Source organism: Phymastichus coffea, unplaced genomic scaffold, assembly GCF_024137745.1.
Source record: "Phymastichus coffea isolate CEN01 unplaced genomic scaffold, Cenicafe_Pcof_1.1 PCOF00057, whole genome shotgun sequence".
Lineage (NCBI taxonomy): Eukaryota > Metazoa > Arthropoda > Insecta > Hymenoptera > Eulophidae > Phymastichus > Phymastichus coffea.
In genome coordinates, this window is record NW_026706868.1 from 98,142 (window position 1) to 117,757 (window position 19,616).

The 19,616-nt window shown below is 38.6% G+C and overlaps 5 protein-coding genes across 9 annotated transcripts; 3 read left to right on the forward strand and 2 right to left on the reverse strand.

The window, feature by feature from the left end:
- The first annotated feature begins 170 nt into the window (after positions 1 to 170).
- LOC131666250 (large ribosomal subunit protein bL28m) lies at positions 171 to 1,961 on the forward strand. The gene is made up of 6 exons (XM_058938753.1): positions 171 to 298; positions 480 to 643; positions 721 to 979; positions 1,056 to 1,199; positions 1,272 to 1,447; positions 1,836 to 1,961. The coding sequence occupies exons 1-6, from the start codon at positions 272 to 274 to the stop codon at positions 1,894 to 1,896; spliced, it is 831 nt and encodes a 276-aa protein (XP_058794736.1). The 5' UTR covers positions 171 to 271; the 3' UTR covers positions 1,897 to 1,961.
- A 201-nt stretch (positions 1,962 to 2,162) lies between these two features.
- LOC131666249 (probable phosphorylase b kinase regulatory subunit alpha) lies at positions 2,163 to 8,002 on the reverse strand. Of its 4 annotated transcripts, none has more exons than XM_058938750.1 (15): positions 7,801 to 8,002; positions 7,194 to 7,699; positions 6,676 to 7,121; positions 6,293 to 6,608; positions 6,015 to 6,228; positions 5,820 to 5,929; positions 4,904 to 5,051; positions 4,544 to 4,722; positions 4,325 to 4,475; positions 4,153 to 4,182; positions 3,147 to 4,013; positions 3,019 to 3,071; positions 2,795 to 2,953; positions 2,467 to 2,724; positions 2,163 to 2,390 (listed from the first exon to the last, which is right to left on the reverse strand). In XM_058938750.1, exons 2-15 carry the CDS (start codon positions 7,674 to 7,676, stop codon positions 2,163 to 2,165), a joined length of 3,642 nt encoding a protein of 1,213 aa, XP_058794733.1. In that variant the 5' UTR covers positions 7,677 to 7,699; positions 7,801 to 8,002. The 4 variants fall into 4 exon arrangements, with proteins under 4 accessions (XP_058794733.1, XP_058794732.1, XP_058794735.1 ...); XM_058938749.1 differs by lacking the exon at positions 4,904 to 5,051 and adding an exon at positions 5,520 to 5,667; XM_058938752.1 differs by lacking the exon at positions 4,153 to 4,182.
- Positions 8,003 to 8,577: 575 nt separating this feature from the next.
- LOC131666170 (uncharacterized) lies at positions 8,578 to 10,364 on the forward strand. The gene is made up of 2 exons (XM_058938582.1): positions 8,578 to 8,953; positions 9,017 to 10,364. Exons 1-2 carry the CDS (start codon positions 8,804 to 8,806, stop codon positions 9,581 to 9,583), a joined length of 717 nt encoding a protein of 238 aa, XP_058794565.1. The 5' UTR covers positions 8,578 to 8,803; the 3' UTR covers positions 9,584 to 10,364.
- Positions 10,365 to 10,487: 123 nt separating this feature from the next.
- LOC131666169 (fatty acid hydroxylase domain-containing protein 2-like) lies at positions 10,488 to 13,158 on the reverse strand. The gene is made up of 4 exons (XM_058938581.1): positions 12,077 to 13,158; positions 11,902 to 12,005; positions 11,228 to 11,828; positions 10,488 to 11,165 (listed from the first exon to the last, which is right to left on the reverse strand). Exons 1-4 carry the CDS (start codon positions 12,514 to 12,516, stop codon positions 10,943 to 10,945), a joined length of 1,368 nt encoding a protein of 455 aa, XP_058794564.1. The 5' UTR covers positions 12,517 to 13,158; the 3' UTR covers positions 10,488 to 10,942.
- A 2,128-nt stretch (positions 13,159 to 15,286) lies between these two features.
- LOC131666239 (protein ABHD18) lies at positions 15,287 to 19,569 on the forward strand. 2 transcript variants are annotated; one of them, XM_058938731.1, is made up of 9 exons: positions 15,287 to 15,849; positions 16,196 to 16,280; positions 16,362 to 16,544; positions 16,642 to 16,754; positions 16,828 to 16,966; positions 17,078 to 17,275; positions 17,359 to 17,593; positions 18,197 to 18,482; positions 19,032 to 19,569. In XM_058938731.1, the coding sequence occupies exons 1-9, from the start codon at positions 15,758 to 15,760 to the stop codon at positions 19,096 to 19,098; spliced, it is 1,398 nt and encodes a 465-aa protein (XP_058794714.1). In that variant the 5' UTR covers positions 15,287 to 15,757; the 3' UTR covers positions 19,099 to 19,569. The 2 variants fall into 2 exon arrangements, with proteins under 2 accessions (XP_058794714.1, XP_058794715.1); XM_058938732.1 differs by having other exon boundaries at positions 18,239 to 18,482.
- The last annotated feature ends 47 nt before the right edge of the window (positions 19,570 to 19,616 follow it).

A 19,616-nucleotide genomic window follows, 5' to 3' on the forward strand; every position in this document is an offset into this window, starting at 1 on the left:
TCGTAAATATTCTCATTACTACTAGTGTTGTTAGCGGGCTTCTATTTTTGTAATATTTATTGCATTATTAATTATTAATAATCAAATCATATCATCTATAAGCATAAAATTGTGATTCTTTCGACGTTTCAAACAATCTCTAAGTACGACCACTGTGGTGAGCGCTACTATGCGGTGCTCTGTCAAAACAGAAGAATAACAGTTGCGGCTGTTCCGAGCACTTGTCTAAAATTTATAATTTTTAAGTAGAATAAAAATATAAACTAAAGCAATGTCTACGGCACGAGAATTATCAAAGGTAAGATACTAGGTTTAATTAATTGCTTAGTTCTTAAATATTTCCTGTATGTAGGTTGCTTGAACGTTATATTTTCGTGTGTAAGGATATAACCTCTAAATCTCTTTATTATTGGAATCATAAATATATGTAAATGTAATGTAATTATAACAAAATGTAGTATAAACAAATTGTTTTTTAGAAATTATACTACATTCAGAAACCAAATCGATGGACAAGTGGAATTGGTGCTGCATTACCTGAATCTTACAAAAAATTTTGGAAAGAATGGAAACTAACGACACCCTCTCCAGTTCACTATATCCCAGAAGAAGGAAGATTTAAAAAAAGAGAAGATGGTACAATGTAAGTAAATTTCATACTTTTGACAACATTTAGTTTTTGAAATTTATAGTTACAACCGTCATTTTTTATGATTTTAGAGTGCCAATACAAAATAATCCAATACCCTTGAAATATCCAAAGGAATTCCATGAAGGCATATGGGGTGGCGAGGCTGTTGTAATGGGATTTTATAAAAAACATTTTTACAAGCGTAGATTCAGAAAATACTGGGTTCCCCAACTCAAAAAATCTGTGGTATACAGTGAAGTACTCAATAAGTATATGCGAATGACTGTAACCGATAGAACCCTGGAATTGGTACATAAACATTATGGATTTGATCACTACTTATTAAGTGTAATTTAATGTTTTAATTTCTTCTGAAAGTTGAGGTCTCAATTCATTTTATGAAAGCTATTTTCACTTTTTTTAGACAAAAGCTTGTGATCTCATGTCAGAACTTGCTCTTAAATTAAAGCGTGAAATACTCATAAGTCTAGCTGATAAAACTCTGTATCCTGATGATCCAGTCAAACGAGATGAAGTATATGAAAAATACAAAAAATATTTAGAACCTGTAAGTTTCCACAGAATAAATTACCCTATTATTGTAAATTACTTATGTTCATAAAAATACTTTTTAAAACAGTACTCTAGAGAAGATATTGAATGGTATGGTTTATCTTGGAAAAATGCTACTGGCAAATTCATTAAAATGCAGTTGGCTGCATACAATCCTCAGCCATTGAAAATTCAATTTAGAGCAGAACTTATAAAACAACTTCAAGATGAGCAACTAGAGAGTGGTTCTGAAGAATCTCAAAGGTATGTAGTCTTTAAAATTAAGTTATTTTAGGTATTTTACTCTGCATACGTTACTATTTTTTACATTTTCATTAAATTTGTCAAATCCATGTGGCTGAGTTTACATTTAAAAATAGAGATAGATATTTTTAAGTCATTCATTTGTGTTTTTAAAGTAATTGATGTTTGAAAGTCATACAAAAGACATTTGGAATGAAAAACAAAAATTTATCACATACATTTTTTAAGTTTTGAACAAAGTTAAGTAATAATAGTTTATGGTAATGCTGATTTTATGCACAAGGTTTTGATTGTGTAATTAAATATCACCCTTGCTATCAATGGTTCAAAATAAAACTCTAAAGCAACTTGTTACACAATTTTTAGTATGTATTTTTTTTCAATTTAGCTCTTGGCTGTCTAAAATCAATCCATTTGGAAGTAAAAGCAGTAGCAGCCTACAAGCTTAAGTAAATTGTTATGTTTGTAAATGATTATAATATAGAGAATAATAAATGTTTTGTAAATCTAAAAATTTTATATTTATCAACAATAACAATATATTAATAATATAAATCTAGAACCTACAATATATTTCTGCATATGCATACAATATTTGTTCTATAAAGCATTTAGATACTACTTTCACAAGATTGCTATTGAAAGATTAAACTAAAAAAAATTAAACTGAAAGATCAAAATGAAGATATAATAAATCAACAATTCAATCAATTCGTTAAGATATTGTACACTCTATATCGCCTTCCTTGGGTAGACAACTTAACAAACTAGCGACGGCTCTAGTAATGTAAGTCATTGTACCAAAACTACCGCTGGGCGCAGAATCATAAAAATGTTGACAAATATAAGCAGCTCCTCCGCAAAGAAGACCACCCATTGCAGTTGTTTCTCGTTGATCTTTAGATTTGGCACAGCAGAGCGTTGCGTCCCCGTCAACTTTCATCTAGAAGTAAAACAAAATCACGTAAAATCAAATGCAGTAGCGTGACAGCAAAGCTATAAAATTTGAATAAACAGACTTGGTCTTCTAAAAATATAGAGTTGGCTTTATGTACTAGATGTTCGACAGCTATGAGACCACCCAGAGTCGATGCGACGTTGTGCTCGATGACGAGGGTCAAGACCATTAGAGCTTCGACGACTAATTGACGATATTCCGGCTGTGGAATAGTATTCAAGACTGTTTCCACGGCTAGTGCAAATTTCAGTTCTCCCGGAGTCATCTCTTGAGTGAGATTTTGCGCGAGTATTCTACCTTCGATGGCTAATCCTTGGCACTGAAACATCACAACTGCCGTGAACAATGGCTCTTTGAAATATATCATGAAATTTAATATTGTTACATACTCTCTCAAGAACGTGCCAAACTTGGGGATAAAAGTCTCGTGGCACGCGGTTTAGTGCCCCGTCGAGTCTTCGCCTCCTGAGCCATTGACCTTGCCTATCGGGTTCCAGTGTTTCGGCAGTGTCTTTGTCGGCACTTAACAAGCCACCGATCTGCGATTTCTATAATCCGAACGTAAATTGTGTAATCTTAAGAGCCGTGTAAAATGTAAGTATAGATTTCGTACCTTGCTGACTCGACTAGACTTACAGCTGACAACGGAGAAGTTGCCACGGCCAACTGAACGAGAAAAGCACGAGTTGAGTCAATAAGCAAAGGTGAGCTCTCCCAAAATGCTTATAGATATAGACATACCGCTGCTGATAGCAAACTCTTTGCCGCTCATGATATGGTGTAGGAGGTTTTTCATCTCGAAGGGCGACAAGTTGAGTAGATGTTCGGAAGCCTCTTCGCCGCTACAGATGAGAGTACGCGAAAGTTCGGTGGCCATCACCTGAATGATGAGACCGACTCTCAAGCGCAACATCTCGTGAAAGAGTTGCGGCTCGGTGCGAATGAACATCGCCAAGTAGACGAGCAGCTCCTGCGTGAGCATGGCCGTGGACTCGTCGTCGCCGTAGGCCTGATGGATGAGGGAGCGCAGCTCGTTTTCCGGTAGCGGCGCGACGATAGTGTGCTCGTTGGCTGGCGGCATGCCCACCGTCACTTGCTTCTGACGCACGAGCAAGTCGGTGACGGCTTTGGCCAGATCCTCCACTCGCTTGCCTAGCATGCCAGCCACGTGGCGAACGATGCCCCACATCTTTTGCTGGCAGGCTTTTTCGTAGAGGCCCTTCAGCAGGTCCTTGACCAGAACCGGGTGACCGGCTTCCAGCATGCCCGTGTTGTAATGCAGTCCCTGCGAGTCCACCAGGTACTGCAGGATATCGCCCTGCTCCTCCAGGCTCTCGGTTTCTCGCAGCATGGCCATTAGCTCCTCCACCTCGGTGTCGGCGTACTGCGTCTCCGAGTTTACGCGCGTTCTGCCGAATTTCGGCGAATGAGGTCTCCAGGCTGGCACCGTTGCCACCAGGTCCTCGGTGGGCGAAGGCGTGCGTACTTCCGGTATGTCGGTACCGCTCGACGCGGGACTCAAAGACGTGTCGGTCACCTTGATGAAGGGATTCGACGAAAGTACCGCTGACGGTCTGCGATCCTCGCCAGCCATTCCCAGGATCTCCGCTATAATTATTTGTCGCGCTTTAATCCATCAATCGCCACGCGCTTCTAAGCTGCACCTCCCTGGCATGCGTGCGCATTCCGTCGAGACATTGGTTATTACGCGTAGCATGCTTGTCGTTTTTAGTCATGACCCACTTACGTTCTTGAAGTACAATCGGGATTTCCACCGCTGTTATGGATGATAGTGGTGTAGATTAGTAGGGTTTAACGAAAAACTCCCTTGACAGGTATGGTAACTCATGCAAACAATAGTATATAAATGATGATCGAATGCGCTGCTCTTCGAGCTTCAGCTTGAATCGCTTACGTACGTTCCACGGCGATCGATCGAGTTTTCTTGATGGCACCCTTCACGGACATTCGCCGTCTAAGATTGCGGCCGCTGTTGGTCGGTGGCTTGTCCAATAAACTCGTGCGTAGCGGGAAAGCTTTCATCAGGTGTTCGTCCAAGTACTGTTGCACCTGTATCGCACATAGAGGCGAGTGTCAGCATTGAGCTTCTCTCGCGAGCTTTAACGTATCACACTGACCTGTGGATTCAATCTGTCTGGGCGACCGTCCTCGGGACTTCCCAGAAAGCTCAGATTCGTGATGCACGAAGTGCTCAGAAAGTCGTTGAGATTGCCGAGCGACACGCGAGTCCCGTTGATGTAACCACTCTTCAATTTCTTCATCGTCGTTATCATAGCCAGTGGGATCTTGCCCTGATCTGCGAAAAGCACATGGAAAAGGTCTCTCATTGTACGCTCGCGACAAAAAATGGGGACTCTGCTTTGAGGCAGTTCTTTTTAGTCGACAAGCAAATCGGTCAATTAATAAGCAGATCAATTTTTCGTTTCAATGGTTTTCCATCTTTTACAGAAAAGCTCATATCAGCTTAGGCGGCATACCTAAGTAGCCACGAGTAGCGACTAGCGTTACGGTCGGTCTGCCGAGCATTTGTTTCCAGTTGATCGTGAGGAATGCCAAGTTGGTCGTAAATGTATCAGCCAGGAAAGCCGCGTCATTCGACGTATAGTAGTCCTCGACGTCAATGTTCTAAACACATGCAACACACACGCATACCAAACAAAACCAATGAAGCTCGTGTAATCAAGAGATCGAGAAAATCATTTTTATTTTACAATTATGCGACTTATCATTCAGTTTACTAAACTAGCTTCCTATTTGTTTCTGTGGTTACTTGGTTGGCTTTTGGCAGTACTCGCAGAGCTATTCAAAATGTAGACAAAACGCAACACACAAAACATGCTGGTTAATGAAAGATGTGTGATTTTTATTATTAGAACCAACTTGATGAGGTTAATAATTCAAAGCCAACTCTGTGTGGCGTTTGACTGGTTTGTGATTTTTGTCTATCTTCAGTCCTTTTTTTAGTCAGTCAGTGTAGTCGATTTGAAAATTCGATTGCTTCTCATTACAAACTCTCTGTCGTTAGACCAAAAGGATAATAAATCAAAGCTTTATACAAAACCGGGGGATTTAGGTTTGTTGGCTTTACTGTACCTAGATGAGCATTCTTGAGGGGCATTACGACAAGTGGTCGGCCTAACATGTTCTGCCAGCTAGACTTTAAGAAATTAATTTCCCCCTTGAATATGTCAATCATGAGTTCATAGTCCGAAGCGATGTAGAAGCGGGTCATGTCTGTCAACTGAATTTCACGTAGATCAGAAACTCGATTACATGTGCCATTAAAATAATCATTATCACATTCGAGCTCTTGAGGGGAAAAATTATAGAGATAACCGCTGGAACCGAGTATCTATAATAATTATCATAACGCAAGATAAACTAGTACTTTACCTGTGGTGTAAACGCAAATATCCTGTCGTGCAATGAATATAACTTGCTAGTACTTAAAATACCGACGTCTCGAGACTTACGACCAGATAGACCTAATTTTTTATTTCGACCTGCAATAGAATAAATAAATAAATAAATGATTATGCAAGGTATCTAACATTATATATGATTAACAATACAAGAATATTAACAAACCTAAGTACGTGTACAAGTGACTTAAAACTTTAGCTGGCTGTACTTCTATGGGCGCCACTTCCGCTATCGTTTGCACGTGAATGTCATGTTGTGCAATTTTTTCTCTAATTTCGTTGTTTTCGGCCAGAATGACCACTTGAACTACAACATCTGGCTTCTTCTCGCTACACAAACGTCGATTTAGCGGATCCAATTCACCCACAGCTAAGAAACCCTATTGATAGAATGATTCATTTAAGTTTGCTTTCAGGAATTAAAGGAGTTTTAAGTTAACTTACCTCTTGAAGTAATTTCCCTAAAATATAAAGGGATTGTGCCCACATGAAAGGGGTTCTACCCAAAGCTTGCCTTGCCTGACTGCCTGGCTCTGCATATTCAGCTGCAACATTTTCAGGCAAAACAGAATAGAGTTCTGGTACTAATCTTATGCCATCCTTGGTTTTCAGTATAATATTTTCAAGCATATTGGCATAGCGGGTAATCGCCTCTTTATTGCCTTGGAAGCAATAGTCCAAAATAAGATAGCAGAAAAAAAGTGGCCATTCACATTCAATATTTTCAAACATTCTCAATTCCCATGGTTCATAGTACAACCTATAAGCGAAAAGCAAAACATTATGTAATTCTCATATTAATATATTATAGAAAATAAATAAATTACCTGTTTGGGTCTTCCTTTGGTGTTCTGTAACCATCCCTTAGAAATCTTTTGCAGCCATACTTCCCTTGTAATTTCTTTGTGATAGCTTCCCTTGTAAGCTGAATTAAATTAGGCTCATCTACAGCAAAAGCAGGAAAACTAATAATAGATAAAAGGCCACTGTCAAGTTCTTTAGAGTTAGACTCTCTAGGTAGCATTGACTGTAAGACAGCTTGGCATTTTTGAGCTTCATCAGCTAAAACATGAATGACAGAGGTTGGGCCACCTCTGGCCCCAAAAAGATCTAATTCATTCATGGCTTCCATAGCTGCTTTAGCCATACCTATGCTACTTGCATTTAACTCTGGCAAACCATGATTTGTTTTATCACCTCTTTCCCAGATACCATAATCTGGTGTACAATATGCCGATTCAATATAAAACACTAAATTTTGTATGAAAGCAACCTAAAATATAAATTATACATGTATCAAATTTATTGAGATTATTTATCTTTAATTTTATTTTTTGCAACTTACTTCATCCAAATTGAATACTATTTGAAGACCTGATGCAGTCATTTGTGCCAAAATTAATAAATACAGTGAAATAGAATCCATCTGTAAGTGTCCCCATTCATTATCTCCCACGACAGTTTGACCAGTGACTGAACTGTATTTTGCATGCAATGCATCAGAAGGATTTTGTGTGGACTTAAACTTTTCTACTTTTTCCTTTTGCTGCATCATTGCCATCAAAAGCCCTCTCATGAGCTTAACGCAGCTCTGCTCCAATTCATAGGTTTTTGCTCTATCTTCATCGGCATCAGCAGTCTTTTTATAAGCCATTGATAAACCCCAAACAGCCAATATTGTATAAACATTGTCTCTAATCCAAGCATGATTATTGTCGTGGCTTGCAGGGAAAAGACCAGTTACAGGATTTTGTCGGTCCATAATAATTTTGTGAACTATTCGCTGGTAGTAATCCAATCGAACCCCTGAATTACTTCTGGTCCTCATTTTGCTGTTTCCTTTTTAATTTGCTGAAATAAAATATCGATTTACAGTGTTATCAGATAAGCTTAATTTTCCCCTGTATTATTTACAGTAAAATTGGTAGTTTTGATTATAGGTTAGAACGTACCTCACAGTAATCAAAATATTACTCAGAAATTTGAATATTCTTCATGTCATGTAAAGAAATATGTCACAGATGATCTTTTCATCATTAAATTGAATTTTTAAGTATTCACAAGTCACACAACAAGTCGAATATTACAAAAAATTCTTTGAAAATTACACACAACAATAAATATAAATATTAATTAAACTGCCAGAATGCATAGTTCCGATCGGGACAATGTTAAACGAATGTCAAATAGCGTGTTTTCTTCAAACTCAATCGGTAAATCGTATTTAAACGATCGAGAATCCATTTTTATTAGATTTGTCATAAATTTGCTATTTATTAATCAACTAAAAATGAACGATACATAAAACAGAGAAAAAAAAAATTGAAAATTCATTTAATATGTTAAACGGTATTGTTAGATATTATAATTTGAAATGGTGAAAGTTGTGTGAACAGTGACGTCATCATTGAAAGCTAAATCTGAAATCTAGAAAGATTGCCTGTTTAGAGAGTTTACGTTAAAGCTTGTGCATAAGTTCATTAATTAATTGATATATACCACATAATATACAATAGTGTCTAAATTAATTTGATTCAAGAAGAGCTGCGGAAAAAAAATGTCTAAAGAAATAATATGATTATTCAGCTGCAATTCAAAAATACAGCGGATGGTGCCGATCCAATGCGCATGCGTGGAGACAGCCAATAAATGTTAACTAGAAAGAGACAAAAGCTCTCTACTATTTGTTGCTCAATACCTTCCCTCACTCTAAGCGTTAAATTCTGCATACTACATACATACCGTATCCGCGCTCTATTTTTATGTCTACAGTAACTACATCTACAGCAGCTGACGGTCTTTATTTAGATAATATTTTGTATTGCTTTATTTTCCTTGTTTTTATATATGTTTTTTCACGGGTAAATAGTGTTCTCCAATAAGCATAGCTTTATTGAATTAATCATTTCCATGTTTTGCTTAACTATTTAACTGCCGGACACAAGTGTCAACAAAATGCTAGGATTTCATATATTCATCATTATTATTATCGTTAGTTTATCTCATGAATTGACAGTACATAATGAGAACAAAACAAAAGAGACAGTATATTACAAGCGTACTGAACATCCTGTTTTGGATGCAAACAGACCTATCGCCAAAGATGTAAGTTAGCAAATCATTTTGTCTTTTGCTTTTATAAGCATTCGGTTAATTGATGAATTGTAGGAAAAAATGACAATGGAAGAATCCCCTGTACTCATTAAAAAGGAATCTACAAAAATTAAACCTCGAAAAGGAGTTTTGGCTGATTTAGATTACAAAGTTAACCAAAATGATAATCTACCATTAGATAATTTAGTAGAAAAGCCAGTTCAAGAAAAGACTGACGAGGGCCCTTCAGTCAGTGAATCTTTAGGTACCTCAAAACTAACATCTACAACTCAAAAATCAACAACACTTTTGCATACCACTCTGGTTCATGAAAAGCAAACTGCAAATGTAATAATTAAAATAAATAGTACTACAACGGTGAGACAATTCAACCCGAAGCCTACTGTTACTTTTGCCGAAGAAGAAGGTGAAGATGAATCAATGCCACAATTTCCCACAAGTAAAACGTTGTTGGGTATGCCAAGAAAAATTGATTATATTGTGCCTGTTATTATTACAATTACAGCCTTACCGTTGTTAGGAGCAGCATTTTATGTTTTATACAAGAGAGGTAGAGATTATTGGGATAAAAGACATTATCGAAGAATGGATTTTTTGATCGATGGAATGTATAATGAATAAGTTGTTAAATCTTTTATAAAAATTGCCAAACTATTTTTACAAATCTTTGATAAATTTACTTTTGATGCAATTATTAAATTTTCATTCTGAAAGCAATATACAATTGAAAAAGTTATAAGATAAACCAACTTGTTTAAAAATTTGTACATACATACATACCTATCTGTAATGATATATACTCATCTTTAAATTAAGTAATCATTCTCATATTTACTACAGACTTTTTTTAATTATTATAATTTGTCTGGTACAATATTTTAAAAAGAGAGAAGTAAGAGATTTATAATTAGGATTTAATTAGAATCTTTATAATTAGGTTTTTTATTTTAGAAGGACAAAATTGTGTAATTATAAATGATAAAACATTAAAAGAAGTCAAATAATGTGCAGCAAAGCTGTGATGTTAAGATGAGATTGAAGTGTTAATATATGAAATTGTAACATACTGATCTTCGTATTTTAGTGTCAAAGTGTACTATAAACTGTAAATACGTCACATTTTCTGAAATTCAACTTGTGGCATTTAATTTTTAATGTGATTTATAATTGATTCTGCCATTGCGAATAAAAAAAATTTGAAAATACGAAAACTGTAATGGCATTGATGGCGTTGAAAGTTGCATAAATCGTTTTAGTTTCTCCTTTAGTTGCCCAATAAAACAGTCACGATACGATATTGCGCATCATGTGCGTGAAAAGCGAAGTTCGAGTTCGTCTTGTGTGCAGTGATCGCGGAAAATCATCTCGTATTAGTAGATAATTACAACGTGAGTGCGGGAAAGTAGAATCTCGTAACTTTCTCGAATATTGCTCGGAGGGTATCGTTTGGATTGTCGACTTTGTTCGCTCGCTCCAGCTACTGGAAAGCTCGCACTCCGGTAGCTTTTAATAAAAGAAACGCAGGTGAAGAATATATAAAATCCTTTATTAAAGAGAAAAGTTTTGTTTGTTTTATTATAATTCGTGGTGAATCAAATATTGCCAGTGACCGCCGCTGCGAGAAGGTTTGTCGAAAAAGAAAGAAAAAAAAAGTCGGTGTCTCGTTCGTGACGTCGAAATGGTTCTCGAAGCTACGCGTGAGTTTGAGATCGGCACGAGTAAGAATGCGGTCGCGAAGAAATCAACCGAATGTCGACTTTGCGGCATTTCCGTTTATCCCGTTTCTCACGAACCGGTTGGTTCTCTTGCAAAAGCGCGGCAATCGGTACGAAATCGCGCGCGAACGAACTGCCGCGAAGGCGAGAGGGCGCGGTCGACGCGGACGTGGACGGGCGAAGGCGGCGCAGGGGATCGGCAGAGCGGGGATCGCGCGCGGCCGTCGCTCGGGGGCAGCCGGTCGGCTCGGTCGGCTGGCGCAGCTCACTGGGACAGCAGGCAGGAGGACAGGCTCCTGGAGTGCCGGCGGATGGTGTTGGCGACGGCGCAGTGCGGCTCCGTGGGCCCGTCGTCGGGCACGAGCTGGCGCGCCGGCAGCAGACTGAGCAGCATGACGTGGCGCCGGTAGGCCGCGGACCGGCGGAAGAGGCTGTCGGTGCCGTGCAGCCGGTCGAGCACGCCCAGCACGCCGAAGCACTGGTTGAACCTGCGACCGAGGGCGCGACGTGAGCCTGGCGGCGGTTGGCCCTCGGCCAGGCGCATACGCACTTGCGGTGGTGGAAGTCGTGGGCCTCGGGTGAGGGGAAGAGCGGCAGGTGGTAGCCGCAGTGCGCGTTGAGGGTGGACAGGATGGCCAGGCAGAACCAGAGCCAGGCGGTGGCGACGTGCGAGCCGAGCAGGAAGACGCCCAGGAAGGGCGGCAGCAGGTTGGAGGCCACGTGCTCCAACGGGTGGCAGTAGATGGCCGTGACGGCCACGGGCGCCGTCCACTGGTGGTGCAGCTTGTGGATGCGCGCGTAGAGGCCGCGCCAGTGCAGCAGCCGGTGCGAGTAGTAGAAGCCCACCTCCTCGCAGAGCACGTGGAAGGCCAGCTGGGCCAGGCAGGCGTGCAGGCTGGGCAGCGGGCGCAGCGCCGGCGGGCCGCGCCAGCGCATCAGTGGCCAGGCCAGCCGCGCCAGCGGCAGGCCCACCGCCAGTTGGTTGAACAGCACCTGGGCCAGCACGCGCGCGAGCTCGCGCCGGCTCGGCGGCTCGTTGGCGCCCGGCTGGATCTTGTAGCGGCGCAGCGCGCGCGGCCGGCCCGTCAGGTCCATCAGCGTGTAGAGTCCGCCCACCGTCCAGTACACCGCGAACGTCAGGCTGGTCGTGCCTGCGCGCGCACAGGGGAACGCGGGCGTCAGACGTTCGCTGCCGATAGGCATCGCCGCGGCGGGCCTTCTTACCGTAGACCCAGTAGGTCAGCGGGTCGTCGCCGAGCGCCCACACGACCTTGTCCCACTGCGCCTGCCAGAAGTCGCGCGACGCGCCCCACAGGTGCTGCGGGTGCCTGCGGAGCAAAGCGCGCGCCGCGTCATCGCGCTGCCTCGCCGGGCCGGCGTCGCCGCGACCGGCGCTCACCAGGTCCGGGAGTCGCAGAGCGCGGCCAGGCCGGCCGCGGCGCCGCCCGCCAGCAGCAGCGCCATCCGCAGCGTGGACATCCCGCTGGCTGCGCCCTCGCCGTGCGCCACCCGGGCGCGCTCGCTGGGCCGCCGACCGCAGCCGGTCGGAGCTGGCAACTGCGTCGCGCCGTTCGCGCGCGCCCGGCGAGCCGAGCGACCACGGGGGGCCGCGGGAGCCGAGGAGCCGGTCGCGCGTCCGTGCGCGCACGTGCAGCGATCCACGGCTCGGCTGGGCAGCGCGACGACGCACCTGCGGAGGACGACTCGTCGGGCGCGCGTACGTCCGCTCGCTCGCCGCGACCGGTCGACACTGCGCGCTGCGCAGTTCGCGATGCCGCTCGTCGTCCCACCGCCACCGCCGCCGCCATCGCCGCCGCCACCGCCGCCGCCGCTCACCATAGGCGCGAGTACGTGTGGCCGGGCCGACAGCCTCCTACGCGCGCGGATGCACCGGTGGATGCCCTCCGCTCGGTCGACCGGCTCTCACGGCGGGCCTGTTTTCAGGTTCCTCGCTGCGACTATCGCCGAGGAGAGCGATCCCCGGCGTTCCGGATTGCTTGCCGTCGGAATATCGCCTCGCGCGATGCGCGCTCGGCCGCTTTATTCGCGCGTCGATTGTCGAGCGAGTGAGTGACGTTACTTCCGAAACGCATTATTGGAATTGCACGCGAGGGCAACATTTACGAGGATCAACGCGGCATAGCCGACGTTTGCATCCAGCTCGAGGCGATTTTACGCGCGCTCATCAATGTGACCCTAAGATCCCTCCGATATTGCACGTTGACGAAGAGGTTGAGCGAGCAGCGTGCCCAATGATCGATGCATATTTAATCGTTGCGACATAGTGACCCACGCTGACCCGGCCATATGCAGCGGATCCAGATAACTTTATAACTTATCAAGCTACCTCGTCTCATATTGCTCTTTATGAAGTAGAGCTCGTTCAAAGTTGTTATTGAAACTGTGCGATTAATTTTGAAATGTATATCACACGCTTCGAACCAAGAGAGAAGAAAGGTAGAGAATCGAATTGAGACAGAGCCGCGATACTGGTTCCATGCACTTGTATTAAACGTAATCTTTCGAATTGTATTTTTTGCCGCGATATCAAGTTTACTCGAAGCAAAATGGGGTAAATTAATTGAAATGTCATACACATCGATCGTCAATTAGAAAATTAAAATATAATTGATTCGTTTTTCAACGTGTGGCCGATACCAATTAAAATTAACATCTTAAGAAATGGAATTTGTCACCCTTATACGTATGGCGCGTTCTACTTTAATTTAAATTTAATTTATTCAATGTAAAATTTACATACCAAGTCCGTTCGAATTAAATAATTGGTTAAAAATATCCGTTGTGTTTTGATTGATCTTATTATTCTCCACGCTAGATAGATAATGGATTTATTTCGTGGAACTTATATAATCTTGTTTCTCATTTATATAATTATTACGTAGTTGAGTACTAAATAATACTAAAATTGCCGAATTGAATCATATCGTCAATCTGATCAAAATAAAACAATACAGAAACCGGTTAAAAGTATACCCGTTAAATCGAGACGACCCCGGCAGAAAAATGATTGATTTAAAAAAAATATTTATACCATTAGCTTTGTCTTAATTTGTACCACCCGAAAATTGCTTTTTTGAAATTTGCACCCCCCCTCCCCAAATTTAAAAAAAAAGCGAAAAAATAATATTCGGAAAACTCATACTCCTAGCAAAAAATGATTGATATCATAAAAAAAAAAATACCGCTAGTTTCATTTTAATTTGTACCATCAGAGAAATGCTTTTTTGGAATTTGTACCCTCTCTAAAAATAGAGAAAAACAAGATTTTCGTAGGGTAGATTAGCAATTCAAATTAACGTATTACTGCGCATGCGCGGCGGAAAATCTATCTTCCAGCAAAAAATCATGCGATTTAAAAAAAAATTATATATGAATGCCTTCTTTTTAATTTGTACCATCTAACAAATGCATAAAACTCATTTGTATCCCTGTAGAATTTGAATAATACAATGTTTTTTGTGCGATTGTAATACTGATAAATTTTACAGGAAAATCTTTTATTTCTTAAGAAAAAAATATATTTCTAGCTTTACCTTAAATTTTACCAACTGAAAATAGTTTCATTGTAATTTTTACACTCTAAAATTTAATTAGACATGTTAAAATACAAAGTCCTAAGTTAACGTGTGTTCTTCAACTCCTACATCCGCAAAAACAGCTGATTACTCGGATGATAAAGTAGAAATCTCTGATAGGAAAAATATTTATTTCCTAAAACAAAATACACCACCAGCCTTGCCTTAATCAGTACCATTTGAAAAATACTTATTTTGGAATATGAAACCCTCGAAAATATTGAGAAAAAAATTAATTCGTAGTCTAATTCGACGATTCTAATTTCGTGTCTTCCGCGCTGCGGAAAATCTCTTTTCTTGGCGGAAAAATCGTGAAAGTTTAATGTAAAAGATTATGAATGTCTTCTTAATTTGTACCATCTACGAAATCCAAAAAAATAATTTGTACCCCTGTAGAATTTGAATTATACAGCGTTTTTCATAGAAACACGGTAAAATGCAAAACATTAACAAAATTTATGATCCTGGCAGAAAAATTTTAAGTAATTACAGCTGTATTAATAGAAATGGGTTATTTAATTAATACAGCTGTATTAATTAATAGGAATGGGGTATTTTTTGAAATAACCCATTCCTATTAATACAGCTCTTATAATTTCAATATAATTTTGGATTTGGAATTTGGAGGGGTACAAAAAGAAAATTTAGATAATTTTGAATAGTATAAATAGACATAAAGCTATTTACTTTAAATTTTTGAAGAAAATGCACCATTTTTCTGCCAGGATCATAAATTTTATTAATTTTTTGCATTTTACTTTGTTTCTGCCAGGTCTATGAGTTTTCCGAAATGTCGTTTTTTTCGCTTTTTTTTAAAATTGTTGGGGGGGTGGATACAAATTCCAAAAAAGCAATTTTCGGGTGGTACAAATTAAGACGAAGCTAATGGTATATATATTTTTTAAATCAATCATTTTTCTGCCAGGGTCGTCTCGATCATTTGACGTGCCTCAATGGTCTGATCAGCTGCTCGCCGCTCCATTGGTTGGTTGCCGGGTTGGATTTCGGAAAAATATAAGCGCGAAAAAGGACGGAGAAAATCACAAACATCTATATATGTAATACATTCACACTACGTCAACGATCTTGAAATTACGTGCAAATTATACGTCGAAATTAGAAATTTCGCAAGGAAGGACGTACACATCTTTTTACGTGATGCGTCAACGTACTTCTAGAAAAATATCTTTCCATTAAATAACCCAGCCCATCACAGAGCAGATGAGTGCGACGGCAAACAATGTTTGTGGCGCATCGTTCGGCCTCGCTTCAATAATATTAAGTGCGCGCAAGTGAGACAGGAGATTTCGTTACGACCGACGACTATAAGACTGTATTTTTAGATTTGATTTTACGAAGTTTTTTATACTATTCACACATGTAATGATGATAACACTGAGGTCAAGTGTGATGAAATTCATTTGTGCAAAATAAGTGTGGTTTTCACGAAGTCGTTTTTATCAAAATACAAAGGTATTATTATCATGCCTCCAAGTCGATTAGACGCTGTCTACAGGAGCATTTTGCTCACAAAGTTCTTCACAAAAGGTTGGGGCAACCCTGACAATTTGAGGAGGTAGATTTACCTACATATTTTATCTGACATAGGGTCATGTTTTTATTAATAAATATTTGAAAATACCTGATACTTAGTGACTTTTCAAGTAATCTTAGTTACTATTTATGAATGAATCGTGCAACCATTATTTTTTATGCTAAAAACTATGCCATCAATAGTTATTTTTCATTCAACAATATTGATATTCACAAAAACTCACTATAAATAATTTAAAAAAAAAGTCAACTTAACCTCACTCTCATTCAAATATATTATCTAAAGTACACTTATACACTTGTTGCATTACACAGTTCTTTATACATTTATATAAACTCATTCACAAGTTTTTGCTTATCATTTATAGGATATTCAAATTTAGGAAAGTTGTATCTAATCGTGAAGCTTGTTACAACCTTATTTCTCGGGATTACCCTATTACAATAACAAAAGTATGTATATGTATGTATTTTAAAGCAAACTATTTTTAGATTGTCATTTCATGAATAAGCTATTATTATTCTGCTTGTTAGGATGAAAAGTGGTCTGATTGTCATGTTGTGGAGGGACAATTCGAATCACCTTTTGAAAAAAATTTACCTGGTATTATGCCTGAAGAAGCCAAAACTGCTTATTTTCAAATGATATTGCCTAAAGAGTGGTCATCAAAGAAAATACGACCAATGTGTTTACATTTAGCTGGAACTGGAGATCATGTAAGAAACATTTTTACATTTCAAATTTTTATTATTTATTTATTTGAAACTTTTAGATCATCTTTTAAATATAATTTTTTTCCTGTAAATTATATAGTATTTTTGGAGAAGAAGAAATTTAGTGGCTAAACCATTATTGAAGGAATCAGGGATTGGATCAATTTTATTAGAAAATCCATTTTATGGTCTTAGAAAACCAAAAGATCAAATGTGAGTATCATAATGAAACATTTTATGTTTATTAAATATAGATACAGTAATTGATTGAAAAACTGATTTTTAGTCGATCAAGTTTACATAACGTATCTGATATTTTTATAATGGGAGGATGTTTAATCATGGAGTCTATCGTTATACTAAACTGGTGTGAGCAACAAGGATATGGACCTCTAGGATTAACTGGGTTGTCAATGGGTGGACATGTATGTAAATTTTTTGTGCAATATTTTCAATTTCTTTTATTGAATGAGTTTATTTACAAATTAAATATTGTAGTAGCTATTTTCTAAATTATTTACACTCATATATTTTAGATGGCATCTCTTGCAGCAACCAACTGGCCAAAACCAATACCATTAGTTCCATGTCTTTCATGGTCAACTGCTTCTCCTGTATTTACACAAGGTGTCATGAGTGCTTCTATTAATTGGGCATTGTTAGAATCACAGTATTTTGAAAATAAAGAGTATCAGAATGACTTGGCCAAAATGGTAAAAATTATTGATCAAGATGTAAGTAAATAAATAATTTTATAAAATTTCGATTCATTAATTTTTTGTGTAATAGATTTTCTCTTTCTTTTTCTTTTTACTAGGAAGCATTTTTAGCAGGACAACATTTTGCCAAACACTTTCCAGCAAGTATGAAGCGATTTCGTAAAATTCAAAGTGAAGGCATTGAAGATGTAAACAATAATCAAATAGTCAGCTATAATGGAAATGGTACAACAGAAAAACAACAAATAGCAGAAGAAACAGCCGCAGCAAAATTGTTTCCACTTAATCTTTTATCTAGCAGGTTTAGAAATCCTCAACAAGAGACTCTAAAAGGTAATCGATTGTTTATTCATTGTTTTATAAATAACGGGGTTCATTCATCTATAACTTATGGCATGTCAATCACCCTAAATTGGAATACCAAATCCTATTAATATTGCTGCTGAAATTTCATATACTAATCATAAAATGTAATACAATGGATAGCATGAGCTTCAAAACTTGAATTCAACTTTTAGAACCGTTAAGTGATGAATGCATTAGACTTGTAGTTACAAAGTCACAAATGGTAACTAAAATTACATTATTTTTTCTTTCTTTATAAAATGCAAAGCAAAACTATGGACAAGTTTTTCTTAATATAAAATTTTCGAGTCCTCTAGGATACAACTTTTCATACCTACTCTGAATGAATAAATTAGCAAAAACGGGTGGCCAATTAATATTTGTGATGGTCGATCTCATAAAAGTGCAAGAAAATCTCATAATAACGAAATATTTATATAAGAAATATCAAAATACAACATCTTAAAGCCTGTGTTATCCATATTGCACAAGCTTACAAAAATCATTTTCCATTAAAAAAATAATCATATCAAATCAATCCCAGCATGAGTTCCACAAAAGTGTGACTGGTTTTTTCCAAAATGTGTGCAGGGGTCTGCCTATTGCCTGTGTCGAAACACCCACTATTTTCAGACAAAAAATGGCGTGAGCATGAAGCATTGCAATTTATGAGAGGAATCATGGACGAATGCACACATCTACAGAATTTCGAGAGGCCCGTCGATACTGAACTAATAATAGCGGTGTGCGCAAGGGACGACGCCTATGTACCGCGAGACGACTGCATTGGCCTGGAACAAATCTGGCCTGGAGCTGAAATTCGTTTTGTTGACGCGGGCCACGTTAGCGCCTATCTGCTTTATCAGAAAATGTTCAGGTAATTGATTGTCATTCATAACGTAACTCATTCGCATTAAAAGTTTAGAATGAATTTTCATGAAATTAATTCATACAATATAGTTTATATTTGATGACATTAATCTTACGTTAAATAATTTATTTACGAAAAATAATTTATTTATCTGAAGATGTTATTTGAATTTGCATATATTAAATGTCAACGCGTTCAAATTTTTCAATTATTGGACAGCAACTACAATAACGTGATGACAATTTATGTAATTCAAGCTCCCGAAATTCTCCATAACCATTTCTCTTTTATTTATTGTAATTATACTAGTATGTGCTTATTATTATATTAACATTTACTTCTTGAAATAAACTACCGAATTACATTAATTAGATAATTTATTTTTTTACGTGAAAGATTGATAAAGAGTACAATTAAGTCCGAAAGATGAATCTTTGATACATTTATGTAAAATAAAAAAAACGGTTAATTTCTGTCGATTAAAAAGATATTCGATCTCGTTGTATTTTAAAACGGAAACAATTTTTTAAAAAAATTTTGAACATCTTTTTACAGGCAAACAATAGCAGAAGCTTTTCAGAGATACTTGAAAAAATATCCAATGGACAACGATGAAAGTTGACGACTGCACTACCGTTAGGTTTTCAAATTCAATTATTTTTTAATTTTCGCCACCGAAACTAACTATTATACGCTGTCCGGCGGTTACTATACAAATTAATTTGCAATTCAGTCGATATTAATAAATGTCAATAACCTATCTTTTCTTCGGGAAAGATGACGATGACAATATTAGCGTGACGACTTGTTTGATATTGCATGGACATATATTTGTAAATATTTGTTATTATACAATGTAAAATCAAAGAGCAATCATTTATATGCCAATTGTTATTTTATAATAAGCTATATATACAGATTTATATTTATATAGGTGAAATATACACTGAAGATATTTTACAAATAAATGTTGTTTATTCGAAATCTAAATGATAAAATCATGGATGTACGATTTTATGTAATTTAAGTAGACTATTCTGTTTAACAATTTCAAGTGTCACTTGTATGTTATATGTTTGAATGGATAATACATTTTGATGTTAACATTTAAAAAACTCGTATTACTCATTAATATATATC

Coding starts and splice junctions, on each gene's coding strand:
- LOC131666250 (XM_058938753.1), top strand. CDS start 272: ATGTCTACGGCACGAGAATTATCAAAG. Junction 644..720: donor AAAAGAGAAGATGGTACAAT/GTAAGTAAATTT, acceptor TTATGATTTTAG/AGTGCCAATACAAAATAATC. Junction 1,200..1,271: donor ACAAAAAATATTTAGAACCT/GTAAGTTTCCAC, acceptor TTTTTAAAACAG/TACTCTAGAGAAGATATTGA.
- LOC131666249 (XM_058938750.1), bottom strand. CDS start 7,676: ATGAGGACCAGAAGTAATTCAGGGGTTCGATTGGATTACTACCAGCGA. Junction 6,609..6,675: donor CCAAAGGAAGACCCAAACAG/GTAATTTATTTA, acceptor TTTCGCTTATAG/GTTGTACTATGAACCATGGG. Junction 4,476..4,543: donor CAGACAGATTGAATCCACAG/GTCAGTGTGATA, acceptor TGTGCGATACAG/GTGCAACAGTACTTGGACGA.
- LOC131666170 (XM_058938582.1), top strand. CDS start 8,804: ATGCTAGGATTTCATATATTCATCATTATTATTATCGTTAGTTTATCT. Junction 8,954..9,016: donor ACAGACCTATCGCCAAAGAT/GTAAGTTAGCAA, acceptor GATGAATTGTAG/GAAAAAATGACAATGGAAGA.
- LOC131666169 (XM_058938581.1), bottom strand. CDS start 12,516: ATGGTGAGCGGCGGCGGCGGTGGCGGCGGCGATGGCGGCGGCGGTGGC. Junction 11,829..11,901: donor GCTGACCTACTGGGTCTACG/GTAAGAAGGCCC, acceptor GTGCGCGCGCAG/GCACGACCAGCCTGACGTTC. Junction 11,166..11,227: donor CACGACTTCCACCACCGCAA/GTGCGTATGCGC, acceptor CCTCGGTCGCAG/GTTCAACCAGTGCTTCGGCG.
- LOC131666239 (XM_058938731.1), top strand. CDS start 15,758: ATGCCTCCAAGTCGATTAGACGCTGTCTACAGGAGCATTTTGCTCACA. Junction 16,281..16,361: donor ACCCTATTACAATAACAAAA/GTATGTATATGT, acceptor TCTGCTTGTTAG/GATGAAAAGTGGTCTGATTG. Junction 16,967..17,077: donor GGTTGTCAATGGGTGGACAT/GTATGTAAATTT, acceptor CATATATTTTAG/ATGGCATCTCTTGCAGCAAC.